Below are 26,103 nucleotides of genomic sequence, written 5' to 3' on the forward strand. Positions count from 1 at the left end.
TGTATAAATGTTTTTTATATTGGCTGTTCACCGCCCTGAGTCCGAAAGGAGAAGGGCGGTATACAAATTTGAATAATAAATAAATAAATAAATAAATTAGAAAAGGGATAGCTGAAAGTTGTTCTCATTTAGGCATGAGTAAATACCTGCAAGCCTTATCTGCACTTTTAGCAGCCTGCATACAAATTAAAAAGAAAAAAGAAACCCACACCACCAGATGGCTAATAGGAAAGAGATCACCATTTTTGGCTACTATCAGTGGGAAAGCAGCAATCTTGACACAAATCATCAGGAGATCAGTTGGTCTTTATGTTATAGGTTGTATGTTTGATAGACGCAAAGGATGCATCTTGATTTTCTACCTGGTAACAAGTGTGGCCCTTCAAGCTAAAAAGTGTGAAATGATCCCCCCCCCTAAAGGAACACACTATGGAGTGCAACCCTGCACTAAAAGATGCACTCCTTCTCTCTTTCATACACTCAGCACAGGTTCAAAGACCAAGAAAAGATGGCATTGCATTTCAACATATATTGACTAAAAATTCGTCCCATTCTTAGTTTCAGTTATTTTCATTCTCCAACCAAGCCTAAATGGATTATATAAGAAAGTGGTCATATCACTACCAGGAATAATATTCCCTTGGGTTGCCACAACTTGCAAAGCAGTCCAACTTGCTTGTTCCTTTACATATCCATTTCAAAAATGATTTTTATTTGGTACGACATCTTCATCACAGAATAAATAGTAGTTAATGGGAAGCAGCAATTTTTTTATTATTATTATAAGATATACCTGAGCTGCAAGTCACCTAAATAACAACTACCGTATTTTTCGGACTATAAGACGCACTGGAGTATAAGACGCACCTTAGTCTTTGGGGAGGAAAATAAGAAAAAAGATGATTGACAGGTGGATCAGCCTTCTGGAATACCCCCAATCAACAGTTCCAAGAGGTGAACTTTAGCAACAGGTTCATTGCTTGTGAGCTCTGTGCCTTGCTTTTTTTTCAGCCTCTGAAGCCTCTGTTTCAGAGGGTTTTCTCATCCTCTGAAACAGTGGTGGGTTTCAAAATTTTTTACTACTGGTTATGTGGGTGTGGCTTCACTTAGTGGGCGTGGCTTGGTGGGCATGGCAGGGGAAGGTTACTGCAAAATCCCCATTTCCTCCCGATCAGCTGGGACTCGGGAGGCAGACAATAGATGGGGGTGGGGCCAGTCAGAATTTTTGCTACCGGTTCTCCGAACTACTCAAAATTTCTGCTACTGGTTCTCCAGAACTGGTCAGAACCTGCTGAAACCCACCTCTGCTCTGAAACCTCCGTTTGAGAGGCTTTTTTTAGCCTCTGAAGCCTCCATTTCAGAGGCTTTTTTCAGCCTCTGAAGCCTCCAAATTTTCACCCTCTTTTAGGGGGGAAAAAGGCGCGTCTTATGCTACCAAAAATACGGTATTTAAAAGCTAAGTACTTAGGCAACTGCTTTTTTTAGGATTATATACATTATGTTCAAATGAAAACTGACAAAAGTTCCAGGAACTGGCAAACATACAGACAATGCCTTTAGCAGTATCTTCTAAAAAATGATACTGTTGATTATATAATGCTTATTGTACATAGATTGGCAACATTAACAAGGAAAAAAAGTACTTTGGAATATAAAGCGATTCTTAAAATAAAATTTCATAAAATGCACTGCATATAAAAAGTTTCATAAATAGTGGGGTAAATCCAGTGCCCTACAAACTCAGCTCATGGAATTGAGCAAAATATAGTGGAGGCTCATCTCTTAACTAAGAGCTACTGGAAGAAGGTGGAGATTATTAATTTTACCTTCCTCCTGCAGCCTTAAGTACCTCCACCTATAATTTTTGAGATCTCCCAACCCTGCAGAGGAGAATATTATTTTTATAAATTTCATTGTACATTGATCTCTTTCTACCCCCATTGTAAAACAAAATATAAAGGAATACATGATTGGAATCTTTTTCATAAAAATAAATACTAGATTACTGCAGAATTTGATTCATATTATTTGATATGCAAAATGCCATGCTTGCTGCAGATTTAGAAAAAGATAGCCAATCCTATTGCCCCTTGATTGCAGGTTGCACCCTAATAAGATTACTAAAAAAATAAAGCCATTTCATCCTATCTATAGCATAGTAAGGCAAAGAAGGTGAATTCTTTCAGCTGTGTAAAGAGTATGTTATAGTACTCAGTGCATTAAAAAAAAAGCATCAATTTTCAGGCAAAAAAGTCCCTTAAAAATGAAATAGCCAAATTCTTCAGTGTGCAGCAAATCAGAAAATTACTCGATCTTCCTGGGATCTTTCCCAACTAATTGTTCCATTTAATGTAGCAAAATTGCTATCTTCTTCCTCTTGTTCTTTGACAAGTTCCACAAATACCTAAAAGAAATGAACAGTGCATGAGTGCTTTAATGACAACTTTTCCTCACTAGAATTCCACTCAACAGGTGGGCAGATTTGTGACCTGAGTTAATTAAAAGATTCAAAATTTACAGCTCCTTTGTATCCCTTAATGATTTGGAGATAAACCTCAGAAGGAAGAAGGACAAGGTTCTCCATTGTCACATGTTGAGACTCTTATGTGTAGAAAATTTTTTCATTTCTGAATGAAATGTTGGCTCTGAATGACATGCTTATGCCCTTGTCACAGAACAAGAAAACAAATGGACATTTATGAAATTATGGATGGAAATGACAATTTCATATAACAAAGTGCCTGCTTTGAAATTTGTGGAAAATATACATTTGGAGGGCATATTATGATTTTTGTACAGTAAATCTTTATCTAATTACCTGGTCAAGTGTTGCTTGAGAGAAGCTGTATTCTTCAACATTAAAGGCATGTTTTGCTGTTAAAATTATCAGAAATAATTTTTTATTATTCACTGAGAGATTATATATATATTATACCATTTATACCTAGACATTAGTAAAAAGGAAACAAAATGTGATTGGGGAGGGACTTTATAGGCAATTTAATGACTGATTCTGACTTCCACATTCTATTAAGATTGTTAGAAGTGTCCATTGGATTCCTTCTGAAGAAAGTGTCATGGTATTTTATGCATACAGCATGACAACACATGTTAAAAGAATGGCACTACACAACACAAAAGCAGTGTTGGTAGTACAACACTGCTTTTCTCATTTTCTTGTTCCTGTGCACACTTCCAAAGGTTGCACACCATCAGTTATTAATATGGCAGCATGTGTATATCTCTAATGTAACTTTGTGACTATGGTTGACAACTTAATGCCATGATGCTCTAATGCTATAAATGTGTTCCATAAAGGAAGTCCCAAAAACTATAAGCTCTGCTAATCAGAAAGCAATATGAAAGTTTACCAGAAAACAAAAGGTTGGATAAAAAGATAAATGCATATAGAAACATAACGTAATAGGATGATGTTAGTGCTGATAGACAACAAGATGAATTTCAGTTAACAAAATTAAGGTAGATAAGTAAGGCTGAAGGTTCTATTATATTCGGCGTACTTAGAAAATTAAATCCTTACCTTCTTCCAGTTTAGAAAAAACCAATGCAAGTGACTGGACATCTTCTTTTGGAATTTTATATGCCAAAATTGAAGCAAAACTGTAAAAAAGTTTTAAAAAAAGATAAGCCTCAACAAGAAGTACATGGTTTTAGCCATATGCAGTAATTATTATTATTGACAAATAATTCACAGCATAGGTTTCTCAAAGTTAGCAATATATAATTAAAGAAGCATTCCTTTACCCCATATAGTGCAGTCATGCTGATTTAAATAGTCTCAACGGTAAGTAATAACCACTGTTTATAGGAAAACTTAGGAAAAATTGTGTTTGATTTATGAAAGATGTTAGGTAAGTAGTTCCTTATGTGCTTTAAAGCATTATTTTGCCTTTATATAATTCAGATTTCAACAGGCCTAATTCTAAGACTACACATGACCAAATCTAGAACCAATCCATTCACGTTTACCTTTTCAGACAATTTGCATTTGGAAAAATGTTTAAAATCTTCCTTTGAAGGTATTCCTTCTGCTCTGATTCTGGTGTTTCTTTTAATTTCATTTCTAAAAAATATCCCCTGCCAAATTTAGTCTTCAGATGTTGAACTGTTCCAATGTACCTATTTGTTAGGTGGAGAAAAGATGAAATAGATAGATAATGAATTCAATATTCACAATCATGTTTTAAGTTTCATTTTTTTAAGAAAAAAAATTAAGATGCTAAGGAAATACCTTAACTTTCCAGATACCAAGATAGCCACACGATCACAAATTGCCTCTGCTTCTGCCATATAATGTGTTGCCAGAATAGCCGCTCTCTCTTTACTTTTAAAGGCTGCTCGGATTGCTTTCCTGTAAGATATAATGCACAACTCAACAAAGAAAAATAGGTTCCTTAACTAAGCCTGTAAATGGCCTGATTTTAAACAATGCAGTCATGTGTAATGATGTAAAATCATCTCCTGGCCCCTTCACAAACTTGGGCTTCAAAGGAAAGGCAAAAGTTAGCTCTAAACGTTTGGTTTTCTGCACCATCTAGAATGATAAAGCTACCTATGAAATAGATGGACATACAGTATATATAATAATCCTTGCTAATTTCTATGGAAGGCCTATGTGTCTGTATTTGGGAACATTTTAAAAAACTCTGTAGATGAACCAAGAAGTGATCTGATCACCCATTTAGGAGAAAACTATTCTTATTTCTCTTCCTCCTTCTTTCATCTTTCTTTACTATTACCTCCCTCATTTCCCTTTTCTATTCTATTCCATTCCATTTTCTATTTTTTTTCAATCTGTGAACTTTCTATTCTCCTGAATCCTGATCTCTTTTCTTTCCCTGAAAGTTTAGTTAAACATCTACAAGATTTAAACTTTGATAAATCCTTGAATAATAGTTGAAATTTCTCTCTTGATTATTGAAACAAGAGCTTAGAAAACCATGATTTTGATAGTGAAAGGATAATAGGCTTTACAAAACACTTACGTTAAATTACAATTTAAATTACACAAAAAGCAACACAATATTTCCTACCAGTACTATGGGAGGCTACTTACCAGTGGTGGGTTGCCCCTGGTTCAGATCGTTTCTATAGAACCAGTAGTAAAACTGGCGGGAGGCTACGCCCACTGACCCTGACGTCATCAGAAGTGATCTGCGCATGCGCAGAAGCTTCTGCGATCCCGTTGCGAACCGGTAGTAAAGGTAAATAGAACTCACCCCTGCTACTTACCACATGTGCTGTATTGCTATAGGGTCCATACCAGTGGATGGCTCATCCAATAGAGTGATATGAGGATTACCAAGCATACTTAAGGCAAAGCATAACTGAAAAATAAAGAATCAGAAGTGATTACTTCGCTGTCCATTTGCTTTATATAATACAACTTGCACCATTATTTTTTAAAAATAGAAAATACCTTTCGTTTGACTCCTGCACCAAGTTTTTTCACTCTCTTTTGTAGATGTTCCTTAAGGTCAAGTGCTTTGGAAAAACTGTAGAAAACAAGTACATTTTGTAGTCTTCAAAGAAGAGTATTAATAAAATGTTTAAAATTTGCACATTTAAGAAACTGCAGTCTGACTCATAAAAGCATAGAACATTATAAAATGAGGGACACGTATGATAGCACAACATATTTACTTAAAATATTTTCAACCCCCACTTTAGGACATAAAACTTTCCAAGTAACTAACAACATAAAAATAATCTAATAAATGTAAACATTAATAAAAACCAGTGATAATAACAAAACATAGATCACCAAGAAAGTTTAGAATGAAAAAAATTTCATCACAACCATCAACATCTCTATAAAGAGAAATTGGGAGAAAGCCAAGAAAAATAAATGAACACTGGGGTTTTTTCTTAAGGCCAATAGTAATGGGTTTTGAGAAGTATTACTATTTTGTACAGTCCGGAGATATGGGGCCACATAATCTTTTGAAATACCTTATAGCTGAAATACATGAATCTTCATTTTTTGCTAGTATAGAAGCCAGAGTAATATGTTTTCAATTTCTCATCAAGTATAATAAATATCAGACATGAATACCTACATATACTTCTTTAAAATTCTCATACAGTGCTGTTTCCAAATACTTCATAGTGGCAGTAACTATAACCCACAAGCCCCATTTTTGGTGACTTCGCTTTTGAAAAGTTTAGCAGGAAACTGCAGAACATTGGTAACAAGATTTTCTGCTCATTTTGGTTGGTATTAAGTCTAAAAGCAGTGTTAGGTCTACAGGATTTATATATGTATTTCCATCATATGTGATGAAGGACCTGGTATTTTACTGAACTCAAATATAAAATATTAAGTAGTTTCATAGTAATTACTGGAATTACATCTATCATAGTTAGATACACAAGTTTTTTTTGTTAATGATGGATCCTGATAGGTTCCAGACGGAGCTTGGGCTCCTGAGGCTCTGGCACACGGCTCGACTGAGGAGCTGGTGGCCGCCTGGGATAGGGCGGCCGCTGGAGCTTTGGATCGGGTCGTGCCTTTGCGGCCTCTGACCCGGCGTCGATCTCGCCTGGCTCCTTGGTTCACCGAGGAGCTGAGGGAGATGAAGCGCCGGAAAAGACGCCTGGAGAGTGGTTGGAGGGCCAGCCATTCTGAATCTGACCGAACACTGGTAAGGTCTCATATTAAGACCTACCTAGTGGCGATAAAAGCGGCGAAGTATAACTATTTTGCCACTCTTATTGCGTCATCAGATAATCGCCCGGCCAGCCTGTTTAGGGTGACCCGCTCCCTGCTCCACCAGGAAGCACGGGAGGACCCCTTGGAGGGTAGAGCCGAGGATTTTGTACAGTACCTGTATGACAAAATCGCTCAGATTCGGGAACACCTGGACTCTGACTGGGTAGATTCAGGGGGGAGGACAGAGGCAGGTCTTGTGAGTGTTATCTGGGAAGAGTTTGATTCTGTGATGCCCGAAGACGTGGACAGGATACTGGGCAGACTGAGCGCAGCCACATGTTTACTGGACCCGTGTCCCTCCTGGTTGGTGCTGGCCTCTCGGGAGGTTACACGAGGCTGGCTCCAGGGGATTATAAATGCTTCTTTGAGTGAGGGTGTCTTCCCTGCCGCCTTGAAAGAGGCGGTGGTGAGGCCTCTCCTCCAGAAGCCTTCCCTGGACCCGGCAGTGTTGGCAAATTATCGTCCAGTCTCCAACCTTCGCTTCGTTGCGAAGGTTGTTGAGAGTGTGGTAGCGCGACAGCTCCCCCAGTACCTGGATGAATCGTCGTATCTGGATCCATTCCAGTCAGGCTTCAGGCCTGGGTACAGCACGGAAACGGCATTGGTCGCGTTGGTTGATGATCTCTGGAGGGCTCGGGACAGGGGTTGTTCCTCTGTCCTGGTCCTATTAGACCTCTCAGCGGCTTTTGATACCATCGACCATGGTATCATGCTGCACCGGCTAGAAGAGTTAGGGGTGGGGGGCACCGTCCTACGGTGGTTCTCCTCCTTTCTCTCTGACCGGTCGCAGTCTGTGTTGACAGGGGGGCAGAGGTTGACCCCAAGGCCTCTTGTATGTGGGGTGCCACAAGGGTCGGTCCTCTCGCCCCTTCTGTCCAACATTTATGTGAAGCCGCTGGGTGAGATCATCCGTGGTTTTGGGGTAAAGTACCATCAGTACGCTGACGACACTCAGCTGTACATCTCCACCCCGGACCACCCCAATGATGCCCTTGAAGTGATGTCCCGGTGCCTGGAGGCCATGCGGATCTGGATGGGGAGAAACAGACTCAGGCTCAACCCATCCAAGACCGAGTGGCTGTGGTTTCCGACATCCCAATATAGTCAGTTGGTGCCATCACTGACTATTGGGGGCGAGTCAATGGCCCCCACGGAGAGGGTTCGCAACTTGGGTGTCCTCCTGGACTCACGGCTGTCTTTAGAAGAGCACATGACGGCTGTGGCCAGGGGGGACTTTTTATCAGGTCCGCCTGATTCGCCAGTTGCGTCCCTTTCTAGATTGGGACTCGTTAAATACGGTCACTCATACTCTCGTTACTTCCCGCCTGGACTACTGCAATGCTCTCTACATGGGGCTCCCCTTGAGGAGCACCCGGAGGCTCCAGCTGGTCCAGAATGCGGCCGCGCAGGTGGTTATGGGAGCGACGTGGCGCTCCCATGTGACCCCCCTCCTGCGCGAGCTGCACTGGCTCCCGGTGGTCTTCCGGGTGCGCTTCAAGGTTTTGGTTACCACCTTTAGAGCGCTCCATGGCATCGGACTGGGGTATTTACGAGACCGCCTTCTGCTACCAATAGCCTCTCACCGACCAGTACGCTCCCATAGAGAGGGGCTCCTCAGGGTGCCGTTGGCCAAACAGTGTCGACTGGCGGCCCCCAGGGGGAGAGCCTTCTCTGTGGGGGCACCTACCATCTGGAACGAGCTCCCCCCAGAGATACGAAGGATCCCGGACCTGCGCACGTTTCGTCGTGCTCTCAAAACTTTTTTATTTCAGCAGGCTGGCCTGGCCTAACTCTCCTCTTTTAAATTTTTAATTCGTGATTTTATAAATTGGGTGTTTTAATCTGTGTTTCGGCCAAAATATTTAATAATTTTAAGGGATTTTTAATATTTGTATTATCTGTATTTTATCTTGGCTGTTCACCGCCCTGAGTCCTTTGGGAGTAGGGCAGTATAGAAATTTGATTAATAAATAAATAATAAAATAAATAATAAAATGCTTTTGTTCAAGGAAAATTATGAAATATATGTACAAGAATAAAGAAACCAAGATATTCTTGGTAATAATATAATAAACTGATGGTATGTGCAGGCACCTTGACTTGCATTAATCTCTTGCATACATATTGATATTGAACTACATGCAACTGAAGTTGATATTGAACTATTGCAGCTGAACTATTCTCAATAAATAAATACAAAAAAAATAAATATAAAAATCAAAATGTGCCATTTTTTTTTAAAAAAATAAAGTCATTATTTGGTGAAAAGGCAGGTAATAAGTAAATAAATAAACAAAAATTCTAGATGTAAATAAACAGCCAACTATATTAGAATCTTTATAGCATTTATAAAATATTGATATAATCAGTATCTTCAACAAGATCGTGTCATTGCACCATAAGAGAAAATACAATTTATGTATACAAAAATTAAATACTTGAGATTCTTACCATTTTATGACTTCGATCCTGTCACTAGGACTCATTCCTTTGATTGCTCCATAAATTTCAAAATGTTCTTGTAATGTAATATTAGGCCAAAGTGGGTTTGTCTGTGGACAGTACCCCATATATTTTATGGAATTATCCACTATATTTTCACCTAAACAATAATCTCCCATCAGCACCTGCAGATACAAGAATCTCTTCTCAGTATTCCTTCATAGTGTTTCCAGTTAAAGGAGGTTGTGAAAAGCTGAATTAACTAAAATCTTAATGTTAAATAAATATAATAGACAAAATGCAACATTTTATTTTATCAAAAAATGTATTCCAATGTAGTATAAGCATTTATCTAAGAATTTAATTTCCTATAGTCTTCTTTATTTTTTATAAAATTGATTCATTTAATTTCTTATGTCCATTCCCATATTCTATTGATTGCTGGGATTAATAAGAGTGCATCAAATCTGTGCACGCAGTCATACAGAGGATGAATCCATATGCTCAAATATTGTCAACTTCAGGGATCTTTTCTATGCTACTGACTGAGCTATAAATCAAATGTATAGGCCACCTAATTCATGATGGCTCTGGTTAGTGTAAAAATTAAAAATCCATTCAATGCAACACAAACAAAAAATGCAATAACTCAGAAGTTCATAAGCCAAATACATTAGTAAAATTACCACCAAGGCATATATTCCTAAACCAGGGCCTAGGAAAAGAGGCAGCTCTTTAAAGCACCATAGTCAGGACAACTCAGACCACTTGGGGGGTGGGAGGTTGGTGGCAGAGGGGAGAGAGGGAAGATAATTTCAAAGGGCAGGCTCTCTGAAGAAATGTTCCTTGGGTCCCTTAAGTTGGCACAGTTTTGAGGATATAAATATTTGGTTATCCATATGAGGTTTAAGTATTTTTGTGCTAGTTAGAAGTGAAATATGTACTTCACGTGATATTCCGTCATTAACAATGCTGAAATACATATATTTCAATAAGAAATATCCATTTCCTTTGACTAGAAAGTACTGTGAATCTTGTGGATGGGAACTCAATAGTGATTAATAAGTAAAAACAGTGACAAAGCGTGGATACAAAGATTTGATCAAAATTATGTACTTGGCCTGAAGTAGGTTCAACTTCTCCTGCTAGAATATTAATCAATGTACTTTTCCCAGCTCCATTGGGGCCTAAAATTCCAAGAACTTCTCCTAAAAAGGAAGCAAAAAAGGGGGAAAATTTTGTTTTTTTTATCAACAAGCTAATTGTTTCATTTTGACAAAATAATTCCATAGTAAATAATTTAAAAATAACCTTTCTTAACACAAAGTGAAAGATAGTTAGTTGCCACTTTTTTCATTTTTCTTCCAAGGAGGAAATCAGTCTTTCCATCATATTCTTTATGTAAGCTGATGACCAATACTGCAGGTTTCTAAAGAACAAAAAGAACAAAAAAATTTTTGAGCTTACACTGAATCAGTATGTATATGTGAGGCAGAATAATTCCCTTCAAATGTAATTATTTCTTTTAGTCAGCATGATTAGCCAATATGTAGGAATATCATATGTTGTTATGAGAGAGATGGACATTGTAAAAATGAAAATGGGTGCAGGTATCTCAGGCCAGTTCTATTTGACATTTCTCTACATACTCATGTGCCCAGGACTGAGAATGAGGGGAATAATATGACTGGTTCAGGGATATAATCAATCCATGAAGATCAAGATACCTTTTCTTTTATGTACACTGACAGCATATGCACCAAGACAAATTCCTTGTGTGCCCAATCACACTTCGCCAATAAAAAATTCTATTCTGTTCTGTTCTCTGTCCTGTCCTGTCCTGTCCTGTCCTGTCCTGTCCTGTCCTGTCCTGTCCTGTCCTGTCCTGTCCTGTCCTATCCTATCCTATCCTATCCTATCCTATCCTATCCTATCCTATCCTATCCTATCCTATCCTATCCTATCCTATCCTAAGTAAATGATAAAGATCCCTTTGTGATTATACTACAGGTTGCTTTCTCTGATCCCTGGAGAGATTAATTCTCATTATAATTTCTGTTTGTGTTAATAACTGCAAATATGGCGTAGCCAATTATTTCTTTTCTGTGTTATTGTCGATGGAGATTCTCAGTCATCTAGGTCATGGTTGCCCCAAAGGTGCTTTTTTAAGAGGCAAATGGACTTTCTTTGTTTTCCCTTAAAGACGTTCCTCTTCCGTCTTGTCTTCAAGGAAAAACAAGGAAAGTCTGCTTGCCCTCTTGAAAAAGCACCTTTGGAACTTTCTGTGTTATTGTAAACATAGTGATTAGGATGGGAGGATTAAGACAGTCTCATTTACCTCTTCACAGTCCTGGCAAGTTATCATCTCTTTAACTTTCAGCTTTTCGGCCATAACATCTTCATCGCCATCGTCTTCATGTGATACATCTAAGAATTTACAGGCTTTGAGCCGCGTAGGAGCTCTGGATAGGAAAACATATTCAATCTCTGCTTGTGGGACCTTTAAATAGACTGCAAAAAGATACTATGTAGTACGCCAGACAGTAAGTCTGATCCTATGGGCAGCTCTATTGATCCAGTGGTGCAATCCAAATTTTTTTACTACTGGCTTTGTGGGCGTGGCTTGCTGGGGCATGGTGTGGCTTGGTGGGCATGGCTTGGGCATGGCAGGGGAAGGATACTGCAAAATCTCCATTCCCACCCAATTCCAGGGGAAGGATACTGCAAAATGCCCATTCCCTCCCCACTCCTGGGGGAAGGATATTGCAAAATCTCCATTCCCATCCCACTCTGGGGCTAGTCAGAGGTGGCATTTGCTGGTTCTCCAAACTAATCGAAATTTCCACTACCGGTTCTCCGAATTGCTCAAAATTTCCGCTACCGGTTCTCCAGAACCTGTCAGAACCTGCTGGATTTCACCCCTGCTATTGACCAAAGCTTAAGATTCTTGCTGCCAAATGAGAGTGTGTTCAAGTGAAGGACTTTGTCATTAGGAAGCACTTTCTCATTTCATTGCAAGGATTCTACAGTTGTGAGTCTTCTCCCTCACCCTGACTCTTGGAAGGAGCCCTCTAAACAAAAACCATAACGAAGAGTGGCCCGATCCATATTCCTAGAATTACCAAGGGCTATTCTGCTGAGAAGACAACAGAATGGATGAGGAGGTAGTCCTTATAGAGAAACAGCATAATAAAATCCCATTATCTGCACATTCATTTGTCACAATAGGTAGCATACTGCTGCTGGGTACAAAAATAATCCATCAAACAGAAATGTGGGAGAGGCATAAGATGCCATGAGGGATTTATAAAAGACAGAGTAATTTTGGAAATGCAAGAAGGAAGGGAAAAGTATCTATATGAAAGCATTTTAAGAAACATGGATTTTCCTGATCAATAGTCTTAGCAAAGACAATTCTGGAAAAACCCCAAATCCTGCCACTTTAAGAGAACACTCAAGACCAGCCTAGCCACACCTAGAAAAAAATATCTAATATAAATGGATTTCATATCTTTATGGACAAAGAGCTTCAGTGACAACAACAGTGTTCTTTTTCTCAAAGAAGCAACTTACTGTTGTCAAGTTTTGCTGATTTATTTTTTTAAAAATGCAGAATACTCGCCTGAAGAAAGGATCCACTCTCATTGATTTGCCTCCATGCTTCACCTCAAAGTGTCGCAGAAGAAAGAGCCAAATTATACATTGTAAATAGGGCTAAAAGGAGAAAAAACAAAAAACAACATTAACACAGCTTTGCTCCAAATTACATTTTAAGTAATTGTATCGGGAAAGCTTATTGCTTGCTGATTCCTGCTAAAAAGAAAACCCAGTTCTTCTAATGTATGCTCTTAACACTGTTAAACACTTAAAATACTTTCAGTTCAAAGTTCAATAGAACTTCAACAGTTGAATTTTGATCAGAAAATGTTTATAATATAAACATTATAATATATAATGTTTATAATATAAACATTATAATATAAACACTATAATCTTATGTTATAGGCTTTTATTCATTTTTTTCTTATACTCCATTTTTTTCTTATACTTCATTACCTTATTCCTAACCTCCAAACTTATGTTCTTACAAAAAAATGATAATAATATATTAAAAGAAAACTAATAAACTGATGGGAATCCTTATCTTTCCTTGTATCTTTTTCCTTGTTATCTGAATGGTGTACCTAGAACTACTTATTTTTTATTTTGGAAACTTATAGGGCGCTTCCATTTTTATTTTATTTGCTAAAAAATGTTGGACAATGTTTAAATATTAGAATATGGTTAGGATAAAGTGTATATGTGACAGGTTGTGGTTCTTGTGCTGGCCCTGAACTGAGACCCAGGGTTTTTCAGAGTGTATTAATTGAGAGGAGGCTTTTAGGATGCAATAAATTGCTTTTAAACACAGCTCCTAATAATCAGGATATAATAATATAAGTCGATTTCTAGAATATGTTTCCTAAATGAGGATATATTTGACAGTAACTTTATCCAGAACTCACCAAACTATGTAGCTTTTACATGCCATGACTGTTCTGTTGAAGAGGAGTACATTATCTTTTGTTAACATATTGCGTATGTTGCATGAATTTAGAATTTAGAATATGATAATCCTATTCAGATTATAAACATGAAAAATACAATACGTACCAAAACTTCTTAAAATGTATAAGATTTCCTGAATTCTGAAGAAAAAATACGATTCTTACCGCTACTATTGAAACCAACAATCTTTCTGAACTTCTTTCCACTTTTTGGCCAATCTTCTTTGTTTCCTAGCAAGATAATAATTATTCCAATTATTTTTTCATTTTTTTTGGCAGATCATGAAGATGATTAATTTTTTAAAAAACCCTCTTACGTTTCAACAATAATTCATATTTTGGAATACAACATTCCTTGATTTGATTCGGAATTCTATTTAGCAAACCCAACTATTTTCCAAAACAAGCAGTGTGGACTATAATTCCACTGATATTAGTGCTATAAAACTTGTCCATCGAAAAGTTCCTAATAGCTGAAAAGACATTACCAAGCAATTTCTGAAAGTGATTAGAAAAGGAAGCATGTGAATCCAGTGTCCATTTCAAGGAGCTAACTATAGTTTGAGCAAGAATTCCTCAATTCTCAGAGCTCTAAACCTGACAAAGTTCATAAATTTTGATGAGGACTGTGGATGCAAGCTATATTCATTCTCCCAACACTTCAATATCTTTGGTGCCTGCCTTTTTACGTAAGTTGTGGGGGCAATAAGCTGACTTTGTATAAATATACAAAAGTATGAAGGCTATTGCTTAACGCATTGTAAGCCGCCCTGAGACTCTGGAGAAGGGCGGCATATAAATTAAAGCAAAAAAAAAAAAAAAAAGTTATATTTTAGAAGTTTTAATTCTGAAATTAATAGAAGAAGTTCACATACAAAAACTTTTTCAATAGAAAAAGTTGAGAAAGGTCAGAACTCATGATGGTCCTAATTTATCTTAAAGCTGAACTTTGGATAACCCATTCCCCCATCTCAATTGTAGGGAAAGTGCTGTTTTGAAGACAAATTATGGTTGTTTATCACAAGTTATAAATATGTAATATATATTGAAATTTAAATATAATGTATAGTGCTCTTTGGCACACTAAAATTCTGAATATTGAATTTAGTCTATAATAAACTTACCTCTAATAAAGTCATCAGGCACCCAATAAGAGGGTAGATTGGAATGAAGATACAAAAGGACATGTGAATTATAATGGCTGCCGTATACCATTTTATAAATGCTACATCCGTAACAATAATACAGATCAAAGCTACCTGAAAGACAAAACAAATATAATCATAATAAAATTCATGGGGGAAATATCAAACTAGAGTTCTCCTTCTCCCTATGATGTTCCACATTAATACTGAGACAGTTGGGAATATCTTCAGAGCACCTTCTGACTCTTACAAAATAACGGCTTTAACAACTTTATCATGGTTTGTTAAAACAGAGTTTGTACGTTTCCCATAGTAGATAATGAACTACAAGGACTGGGATGGTACATTATGCAACACCTAAATTGGACATTATGACTTAGACAAACAATTGTTTGATTCATTGTAATAAATAAAACTCAGAGAAAATAGACAGATATACATGATGTTTACCCAGACCAAATAAGGGCATACATGATTTAATTTTTTAAAAAAAGCTGAAGTCATGTATATTCCAACGTGAAGATGTATTACATAAACAGAGAAACAAAATTAGAAATTTGAATAAATGGGAAAAACAAATTAGGCTCTGCCTGTTTACTCACAGTTGGAAAAATGAATGACCAAAATTCTTTGGTGTTTTGTATACTTTTAAAAGTGAAAGAGACAACATAATGGAACAGAATTACTGAGGGTACATAGCCTATAATGCAAAAAGCCTACAAGAAAAGAAATAAATTCATTAATATGTAATTTTACACACGGTTTTAGATTTTTACAAATTATCCTACAAGATAAAAATAGTGAGAAGCTGAAGCCATTAAGAATTGTGCAAAATGTCTTGAATTCAGAACTGTTTCAACTTTTTTAAAGTTTTGTAACTTTTTTAAAGTTCAGATTAATATTTTCTGAATGAAATATTGCATTTGAAACAGGATGTTTTGATCGTTTGGAAGCACTTTGTACTTGAAACACATCCAGAAAATTGAAACAACCTGTTTTGAATATGAATCAATAGATTTTCATTTAGTACAACTGTTTCAAGCTTAAGACAGGATGTTTCATATATATTAAATTATTAGAATTTAAGAGATTCAGCATACCTCTTTGTTAAAGTGATGCTTTAACATCACAGGCAGGGATGGGCATTTTTAAAAAGGGAGGGACTGGACAGGGGTGTCAAACTCAAGGCCTGCGGGGTGCTTAGAACTAGTGCACAATGCCTCTGCTAGCAAAAACGGAGCTCGCTGGCAGAGGGCTGCAGGAAGCTGCGCAGGCTGAAAACAGGCGTGTTTTCGCTAGCAGAGGGCTATCAAAACAAACTAAAAACAAAACAAAATGAGAACTGCTTCCCCTTTTGCATTTGAGCATGCAAGAAGGGACAGGAAAGGAGAAAGGAAAAGAGGAAAGACAAAGAAAAAGAAAAAGAAAGGAAGAGAGGAAGAGAGCAAGGGAGGAAAAATAAGGAAAGAGGGGAAGGAAGAAGAAAGGAAAATGAAGAGGGAAGGGAAAAGAAGAAAAGGAGGGAGGAAGGGAGGGAGGGAGGGAGGAAGGAAGGAAGGAAGGAAGGAGAGAGATTATAATGAGAGTGAGGGAGGGTCTCAGCAAAGTCCTGCCTTAGCACTTTGCCTACATAGGTGCCCCTGACAAAAGTTCTGTGTCATGCCTAGCATGCCCACGCCCCCCCCCCCCGGGCCACACTCACCATTGCCACACACCCTGTCTCCCCCCCCTCCATCACACACACAACCGGCCCTCCAAGGTCAAATATACCCCTAATGCGGCCTTCAATGAAATTGAGTTTGACACCCCTGGTCTAGGAGTACAAAATAATACAAGACCTGAGTTTATTATAAGTAAGTGGTAAGTGGAAATATACTCAAGAAAAGCCAAAGAACAATTGTTTGAATGTAGGAAGACTTACTACAGCAAAGATCTTCATTGGGGAAAAAATAATTTCATGATAAACACCAAATAAGATCCCCGTCATGACAAGAAGAATAGTATAATATAAAGGAATGTCGACTAATGCTTGTCCACACCAATAAGCAGATGGATAAAGGCCAGACAATTTAAGCTGAGTATAAACTTTAATCTGCAAAAAATAAATTGGTTAAAATGAGTATTTGATACAGCATATTGGAATAAATCTAACAACTGTAAGCACAGCTCAGGTTTGGATGAAGAATGCATCAGGGAGAGAGAGAGAACAACTTGATCCTGATGTATGAGATAATGAATTTTTAATGGGGTTCTTTTTATTTGCTTTTAAACTCAGGAATCAGATTAGCAAGGGCAGGAATGACTAATACATGTGTGTGCTAAAACCGCATAGTTAAACAATCCAATATATATTAATATTTAATCAGTTTAAATATTTGCTGGTTCTGTTTTTAACATTTTTTCAAGGTGACTTTGACCCTTTGCAATGTAGCACTTAATATGCCCAATTTTTGGCCTGAGTTGCATATCTCTGCTTTACCTGCTGATCTAAATTGCTTTATTTGTTTGTTTGTTTGTTCGTTTGTTCAAGTTGGTCTCAGGCATAGATGTATGCTATTTGCTATACTTTGTATTATAAATGTGGTCAAATATTGATTGATTGATTGATTCAATTTATATAGCCACCCTACTCAGAGCATGACTCAAAGCAGCTAACATCAGTAACAGATCAATTAAAAGTACATTAAAATTGAAATATGAAAAACACAGAAGAATAACATATAAATTCATAAGTACAGGGGAAAACTCATCCATTCTCATGTCTGGAGAAAAATAACAGGCCTTTTAACGCTTTCCAAAGGCAGGCAGGGTTAGGCTAACCAAATCCCAAGGGGCAAGTTGTTAAAAAGAGTGGAAGCATTAACAGAGTCAGGAAATGACTCTGTAAAGTCATATGGAGGTAAATTAAAATATTTAGGTAATATGGAGGTAAATTCAAATATTTACTCAACATCTGCTTATATATTGAATATAAATGTGGTTAGACAGATCATACTTTAGACCATGGAACCAGGCTGCACAAACGGTAGGTGAGCATGTGCGTAGCTTTATCTGTGTGAGTAGTGGACACTCTCACAGCTCCATTTGAAGAAGCGAGCACACTCACTTGCTTGCCACTCACATAAAACCATCCCCCCATTGCCACCGGTCTGCCAAGCAGAAAGGTTGGGGACCACTGCTTTAGACTAATACATGGATTTTTTTTTATTGCTTCGTGTTTTTTTAAAAAATGATTTAATGTAAAGTTACCCTATGATTTTCTGCATTCTCCATAGTAAAATATGAAGGCAATCCAGTCATGGTAACACCTACTGTCAAACACTGAACAATCATCACCATTATGAAACTTCTATCAGTAATTTCCTGAAAGATAAAGATGTTAGTAATAGAAAAGAGGTGAAAACAGTATTTTCTATTCCAGCTTGTCTGGAAATGAGAAAACAAGAAGCACTAGAAGACCAGGGGAAATGGCAAATTGGCTGTGTTTCATCTTGTGACCCACAAATTGTACAAATAGACAAAGCAAGAGAAATACAACTTGTCTTAAACATCTGTTTCCACAGAAAGTAGTGCTACTTTCTATGATTTCTTTTTATTATATCAGCATTTGAGTTTTCATTTACTTACTTGAATGAAAGAGCTAATCCAGACATGGATGTTTTCAGTTACATTTAAGTTGTGTAGGTACAAATTACTAATGATATTCATCATAAGAGGTAAAGAATGTAGCATGGTTCGGTTAAAAGCAGCTTTAAGGATATAGCTCTGCAAAAACAATAAAGTTTTCACTTATTAGCTACAAATCCAAAGCAGCAATACATATCAGCTTTGCCCCAGTTAAAACAAAACTAAATCCAAACTAAATAGCATGTTGGATGGAATTACTGGTTTTTAGCAAAACTTATGTTCTAAATAAATTGTTAAAGACCATGTGTTACCAGCTGTTAAATATAAGTTATATATCTTCTCACCTTGCTTACATGAACTACATTTAATGCTGCATTGTGAGGAGAAACTGACACATAATCACTGCCATTGAACATTTCTGTCAGTATATTCTGGTTCTGAAGTGGGTTTACGATCATGTCATCAATGTTTATACCTAGAAGGTAATGAATAAAGGAAGATACTCATCATTAACAAGTCTGTGTCATTCCAATAATCTCTCTCTACATTCAAATGAACGTAATGTTGCATTGCACTTCCCCATTCATGGTACAGGAAAAAAACAGTTCTTCATATATATTCTCATTGAATGTATGGAACTCCAGTTACAACAGGGAAGTCTATCATCAACACAGCTCTTCTAGAGTCTTGGATGTCAGGAAAAAGAGAAACATTTGGCTGCAAAAAATAGTTTCAATAAATTGAAAAATTCAGGCTGAGACTAAGCATCTCAGCCATGTATAGAAAATATTGTTTCAGTTGATTTCCAGTGTGTATAATATATTAAAATATCATCATCATCATCATGGTTGTTGAGGACCAAAGTGTAGTTTATTGATATCGCTGTACCAGGAGACACTAGAGTCAAAGAAAAAGAACTGGAAAAAATCATGAAATATCGCGACCTGGCCATCGAAACTACATGGCTATGGATAAAACGTGTAACAGTGATCCCCATTGTCCTCGGGGCACTTGGTACCATGTCCAAGAATTTTACAAAACACATCAAGAAATTGCAGCTTCCTGCAATAACACGAGCGGAACTGCAAAAAACTGCACTACTCGGAACATCATATATTTTCAGAAGATACTTGGTTGATACCTAGGACGCTGGCAGCAATCCGTATCAACCATTAGCACCAGTCAATGGTATTTGTGACACATTTTTAAATGTTCAGTTGACTGAGTTTCATGTTTAATGAATAAAAGAGATCATAATAATAATAGAAATGAAAAGGAGTAGAAGAAAAAAAACTGGAAAAAATAGTGGTGCTTTTTATTACTTACTAGTGCAGTTTTGAATAAGAAGGCTAGTTTTGTATTTATGATGAGTCTCATTTGGTTTAAGAAAGTATAAATCTGGAGAGAGTTTGATAGGAGCCATAGCATTTTTCAAGTATTCTTTATACACGTGAAACATAAAAATCTCAACACAAAGAAATACTAGAAACAGTGCTAACCTATAAGAGAAAAAAAAATAAAGTTGAGTTTTAAATTACATTAAAGAATTACTGTCCTTTAGAGTAAAAGTGGACTAACATCTATCTGGAGTTGATTGTGTTTCTATTATTAAAAAAAATCACCCAATCCATCTATCGATATTAAATTTGCTAAGTACAGACATATACTAAACACGTCTGAATGCATTACTGCTGAACACTAAATAATTCTGATTTTGCACTTTTTCAGAAAAATAAATTTTAAATAATCTTCATTTCATTTGAGTAATTTTTGAAAAATACACATAAGGAAAATTAAATATGAACAATGGGAGACAAAAGAAATAAATGAAGGGAGGAAAATTTTTCAATGGAATAAAGTAGGATAGGTAGAATAAAGGCAGAGAAAGAATGGTTATAAGACTGGAAGAGTAAATAAGAGAAAAAGACATAATTAATTATATCATCTTAGAAAAGTTGCACTTTTAGTTGCAAAAATAAATTAGCAAAGTCCTTAATTTAAAAAAATAAATAAATTAGGGAGGTCCAATATGCTTACAAATATGTAATAATCTCTGGTTAAAAATGGATTTATATAAATATCACAGATGAGATGGAATGGAATGGAATGGAATGGAACGGAACGGAACGGAACGGAACAGAACGGAACAGAACAGAACAAAACAGAACAAAACAGAACAGAACAGAACAGAATAGAATAACTTTATTGTCACTTTGAACGTACACTAATTGTCATAGTTTAAAGTGAAAGTTCATTACAACATTACTGATATCTCTTATGGCTGTTGTGAGAACTGACATCCATTTCTTTTATCTCTAATTAGCCTTCCTTTTTTCCCAGCTTCTGGGTACTTAAAATTCCAAAGTTAAGCAACCTATGTTGCTCAGCTTATTAGTATTAAAAATTACTGCCTCAGGCTTGCCCATCAACTCAGTTTTTCACTGATGTAAACCCTCAAGACAGAAATTTCCTATATTTAAAATCATAAATTGTATTGTTATTTTCAACAAGTTACATTTAATTCCATATAGGACATTTTTATAATTTTGGGAACTAGTATGATCAACAAATTAAGAACAAAGTTTCTTATTCATATTTTTCATATCAATTAAACTCTTTCCAAAATGTGGAGGAAACTCAATTGAAGATACTTACACTTCTGATATTGATTTAATGTCACGATTAAAACTGTGAAAATGAACCTTTGCAATAACAAGGGCCTGCTTTCTCCAAAGAGACTTATTGCTTATCGCACAAGATTTTCTCCTAGATAGCATTAACAGGCTTTGCTCTAGTTCATCAACAGAATTCCTATTCATTTTGTCTTCAGCTTGCTCTAAGTTAAAAACGCCAAAATCTAGGAAATAAAGGAAAAAGGAAAAAGAAAAAAAGTTTGTAAATTTATCCTTTCCAACTAGCTCTATAACTCTTGCCATCACATTGTTAGCAACATTACATAATTAATTAAATTAAATTAAATATATCAGCACACGCTCAACAATATTTTTTTGAGAACATCATCACTATTCATGGGAGAAAAAAATATACAAATCCACATACTTATACTCTTAAGGCACAATTCTCAGAAATAAATATCTTACTATTTTCTTGGAGTTTTAATAATCTTGTAAATTTTTTAAAGAATGTGTTTTGTACAGAAATTGCCAAATTACAAATATTAATAAGATGAAATACGCTTTTAATAATTCCATCATATGATAAATACCATGTGAAGTTATATAATTGATTCTTACCCTGTTGGTCAGTTTCTGCTTCAACTTCTAGTTTGAAAAACACATCTTCTAAGGTTGAGGTAGAAAGGCCATAAGAAATAACACCCAAATGGGAATGAGTATCTAGATCAGCAAAGAGTGCTAGAGGAAACAGAAGAAGAAGAATTATTTCCCTCCCAAAAAAACTTGGAGCACCATTCTTTAAGAGGAGCCGTAATCATTTTCTTCTATATAAAAGTAGCAAAAAAAGTAGCTTTTGAATGCCTTTTCAGATTATTTATTGATTAGATTTGGAGTTGGACTAATTCTATAAGACTCCGAAGGTAATCCTCAATTTACAACCATTCGTTTAGTGAACTTTCCAAGTTACAACGGCATTGAAAAAAGTGACTTATGACCATTTTTCACACTTACGACTGCTGCACTATCCCCATGGTCACATGATCAAAATTCAGACGCTTGGCAACTGGTTCATATTTATGACGGTTGCAGTATCCCAGAATCCTCGGATCACCTTTTGTGACCTTCTGAGAAGCAAAACCACTAGGGAAGCCAGATTCCTTTTATAACCGTGCTGCTAAAATAATAACTGGTATGATTCCTTTTAACACCTGTGGCAAGAATGGTCGTAAAATGGGGCAAAATTCACCTAACAACTGTCTTGCTTAGCAATGGAAATTTTGGGATCAATTGTGGTCATACTTCGAGGACGATTGTACTGAGTGTGAATTCCAAATTAGGAGTTTTGAGGACTACCTGTACTTATTTTTTTTAAAAAAAAAACAATGCAACAATAGGAAACAGAAATCATATGCATCCAGAAAATGCAATTCTTCAAGGAAATAATACCATGTAGGGGCTCAATACCCACCTAAATCAAGGATTGGGGAACAGCTACATTTTCAAAGACTTCTTGAATATCAACAAGGTATGCTACAACTGAAAAGGTGTTTTTCCTGGATCCTGGTAAGTAATGGTTGGGAAACACCCAGCCATGCAGGGAAGGAGCCTTAAACAGAGGTGCTATTCAGCAGGTTCTGGAGAACCGGTAGCAGACATTTTGAGTAGTTTGGAGAACCAGCAAATATCACCTCTGGCTGGCCACAGAGTGGGGTGGGAATGGAGATTTTGCAATATCCTTCCCCCAGGAGTGGGGAGGGAATGGGGATTTTGTAGTATCCCTCCTCTGGAGTGGGGTGGAGATTTTGCAGTATCCTTCCCCTGCCATACCCACCAAGCCACGCCCACCAAGCCCACCAAGCCATGCCCACAGAACCGGTAGTAAAAAAAAATAAATTCCGCCTTAAGTGCAGTATTAGCCTTGAGTCACTGTGCAGCCACAAGAGGTCCAGAACTGACCTCCCACCCCCTTAAGTTATCTATCTGTTCCCAGGATGAGGCTGGTAGTCTGGGTAGATTCCTTATTATAGACAGAATACAATAAAGTAGTGAGGTTGAATCTTAGATGTGTACGTCCAGTTACTTGTGCCTGACAGTAACATTGCTTAATCAAAAGGACCTAGAATGTAGCTACTCTGCCTGGCTTTACAGGATGGGACGAAACTATTGGAGATATATGACATATGTCATGGAGGATTTTCTAAGTGGCAACTGTTACAATGAACTTTGAAGTGCACGTTATGAAGCAGTGGTATCCATTGCTTCATAATGTACCATGAGCATATGGCTGCATTCCGGGCCAGCTGCAAATTCTGAGTGGTCCTTAAAAGTGCCATGCATGGTTCATTGCAACACTCGACTCTGAGGTGATTAAGGCTTGAGTGATTGTCTAGAATCTCCTAATCTAGGAATGGGCACAGCTGGTGCCTGAAATGAATCTCTTCAAAGCCCTTCCTGTTCATAGCTGCCACCTGCTCTTTGAGCAGGAGCTGCAAGTTGAAGAAAACCACAGACTGTTCATTGGTCTACTACTCCATCCAGGACTAATAATGGAAAATTCCTGGAGTCAGAAGAGCCAGATCATCTTGCTGGAATTGATTCTGAGTCTGTTCCTCTCCATACAGACCCACACAATCTCTAGACTGAAACAAGACATTGGTAGCATTACTTGAGCAGTCCAGGGTTGAGATAGTGTACATAAACTGGGTAGTTTTGTTGAAACTCAGAAGAATGGAGCACAATACGGAGAAGAAATAGCCAATTGTTTACTTTAACTGGAACTGTTGGGCTCCATGTATGCAAAGAAAGAACAAAGAACAATAAACAGAAAGTCCCCAGGTTAAGAACAAGTTCTGTTCCCAAATCTAATGTTACTTGTCTTCTCTCCCCACCCCCACCCCCAATCCTTAGTAACTCCTCATAGCCAAGGAATGTAGGCACCCCACTCACACAACTAATCGATCACAGCTGCCCCCTCACAACTGTACCAGCACTCTCCCAGACTGCTCCTGTTTCAAAACACTCAGCAGCGAGTGTGATCAGCCGCACCATTTGTTGCCTCAGATTTCAACTTCCAATTTTCAGTGGAGAAAAAGAGAAAAGCTGTACCTGAAAATCTGTCTGTATCTTTGTATGGTAAAGCATAGACAAGTTGCTCTTCAGTCTCCTTCAACAGACTGGCTCCAGGGATATGCTGCCTGATCAAGAACGCTGTACCTTCTGTGTTACAATACCGGTCTATCTGCATACTAAAGAAGATCAAATACATAGCAGGGATAAAAGTATTGTTGCTACATAGTGGATCTCACTATTTTTAAACATAACAAGCAAGATTATAATAGAGAATGTGTGCTAGGATCTTCCCTAGTAGTTTGTGGAGTATGCTACCTAGTTGCTTTAGTCTAGCAAGATTCTGTCCACAGGTGAACAAGGATAAAGAAAAATATTCAGAAGTAACTCCATGTATTGTTCTTGGTTCTTGGACCTGACAGATAGGATCTATAGTAAATGTGTTGAAGTTTCTTGTGGGTGGCCCTTTTTCTCTGGAACATCATTTCCCTGGAGGTGCAGCTGACCAGTATCTTGATGCTTTCCTAAAAGACTAAAAATGTGGTTTTGTCAGCAGTCCTGGGGACTTCAAAATGGAAATGGAGATGACCAAGTGATTTGATTGGGTTGCTGCTGACACGGGGAGATGGGATGGGATTTTTGTGGAATTTTAAGTTCTGGATTTTTAAATGTTGTAAGCCGCCCAGAGTCACTTATGAGTTTAATAAATAAATAAAGGTGTTGAAGTGCTACAATTGGTACGCTGGAGGTACATGGCCAGGATCTGTGAAAAATGTTCTTTTCTTCATTATAGCAAATCTGTTTGAAGGCTCCTAACAATTGATAGTTTTCCTCTACTGTTTTTGTTTTAATGTAATTGTAGTGAAAAGTGTGCATTATGTTTTTAACTACAAACATTCCATTATAGAACCAGTACAGAAATGTTAAACTTCAAGAAGGCAGATAAGTTCTGATCTATTCATATTCAATTGCTTGAATATTTTACAAATTTATTCAGATAATTTTACTGTTATATGTGCAGCTCATACAATGGCAGCTACTTCATACTTGCAGCTGAGAAAATAGCATTATGACCTATGTAAAATTCAAAGCATTTTAATTTTAATTATTTAAAATGTTTATAAGCTGCCCACTATTAATCGATCCTCAGGCTGCATTACAATCTGCCTTTTTTATTAGGCTTGCTAATCATTATTGTCCTCCCAAATAACCAACTGTTAAGTAACTCACACTCTTCCTACATTTCAACCCCCTCTTTCGTGAAATAAAATTATGATGGTTCAGAAACACTTTAGGTGTTAAAGCTTAGGTACAAGTAATGTAGTTGGTAAAATCTATTTGAAATAGGCAGTGAAGCTAATAGTACCTCAAACAATAGCCAATTCCCCATTTTGTCTTAAGGAAGAGAGAGGAGCCAAGACATTTCAGCATTCCTCGAGAAATCACAGCTTTCCGATCTAGAAACAAGAGTAAATGGAATCTTCAGTTATTCTTTTCTTAGACAGTAACCATCAAAGAAATATCTGCTGTATTCATGGGCTGCGAATCTCTCAACATGCCTGCAACAATGTCTGCTTCATCCATGAAATGGGTACTGAATACTGTCACAGAATTGGCTTTTCTGTTTTTCAAGAGGTTCCAAACGGTTTGCCGTGAGCATGGATCCATACCAGTTGTTGGCTCATCTAACAGCAATACCTAAATAAATAAATATATGTAAACACACACATGTCTATCATTAAGTCATCATTTTGAACACAGCATAAATAACTTTATTACTACTTTCTATCAAAACATATGTGATATCACAAAATTATATGTGATAAGGATATAACCATTATAAGAAACCAATGAGCAAAGTAAAAAAGAAGTTGTATAAATTAATGTCACTCAAAGTTGACACTCCT

The 26,103-nt window shown here is 37.0% G+C and overlaps 1 protein-coding gene across 2 annotated transcripts in view; it reads right to left on the minus strand.

Annotated features, from left to right (window-relative positions):
* Window positions 1–683: 683 nt before the first annotated feature.
* The window catches only part of LOC117662941 (cholesterol transporter ABCA5-like), a 48,350-nt gene continuing 22,930 nt past the window's right edge, over window positions 684–26,103 (minus strand). For both annotated transcript variants that reach the window (XM_087887026.1, XM_087887027.1), the window contains 25 exons: window positions 25,756–25,894; window positions 25,563–25,653; window positions 24,236–24,375; window positions 21,749–21,868; window positions 21,150–21,351; window positions 19,821–19,993; window positions 18,839–18,969; window positions 18,495–18,632; window positions 18,117–18,230; window positions 16,789–16,959; window positions 15,470–15,583; window positions 14,847–14,981; window positions 13,888–13,953; window positions 12,798–12,889; window positions 11,514–11,637; window positions 10,487–10,604; window positions 10,292–10,383; window positions 9,185–9,360; window positions 5,441–5,516; window positions 5,254–5,348; window positions 4,253–4,372; window positions 3,991–4,140; window positions 3,542–3,621; window positions 2,819–2,874; window positions 684–2,404 (listed from right to left, as the gene is read on the minus strand). In XM_087887026.1, coding sequence (XP_087743152.1) covers window positions 2,297–2,404; window positions 2,819–2,874; window positions 3,542–3,621; window positions 3,991–4,140; window positions 4,253–4,372; window positions 5,254–5,348; window positions 5,441–5,516; window positions 9,185–9,360; window positions 10,292–10,383; window positions 10,487–10,604; window positions 11,514–11,637; window positions 12,798–12,889; window positions 13,888–13,953; window positions 14,847–14,981; window positions 15,470–15,583; window positions 16,789–16,959; window positions 18,117–18,230; window positions 18,495–18,632; window positions 18,839–18,969; window positions 19,821–19,993; window positions 21,150–21,351; window positions 21,749–21,868; window positions 24,236–24,375; window positions 25,563–25,653; window positions 25,756–25,894 — 3,021 coding nt within the window. In that variant the 3' untranslated portion in view covers window positions 684–2,296. The remainder of the gene's footprint in view (window positions 2,405–2,818; window positions 2,875–3,541; window positions 3,622–3,990; window positions 4,141–4,252; window positions 4,373–5,253; window positions 5,349–5,440; window positions 5,517–9,184; window positions 9,361–10,291; window positions 10,384–10,486; window positions 10,605–11,513; window positions 11,638–12,797; window positions 12,890–13,887; window positions 13,954–14,846; window positions 14,982–15,469; window positions 15,584–16,788; window positions 16,960–18,116; window positions 18,231–18,494; window positions 18,633–18,838; window positions 18,970–19,820; window positions 19,994–21,149; window positions 21,352–21,748; window positions 21,869–24,235; window positions 24,376–25,562; window positions 25,654–25,755; window positions 25,895–26,103) is intronic.

Source organism: Pantherophis guttatus, chromosome 2 (assembly GCF_059756535.1).
Source record: "Pantherophis guttatus breed Tessera chromosome 2, ASM5975653v1, whole genome shotgun sequence".
NCBI classification, from domain to species: domain Eukaryota; kingdom Metazoa; phylum Chordata; class Lepidosauria; order Squamata; family Colubridae; genus Pantherophis; species Pantherophis guttatus.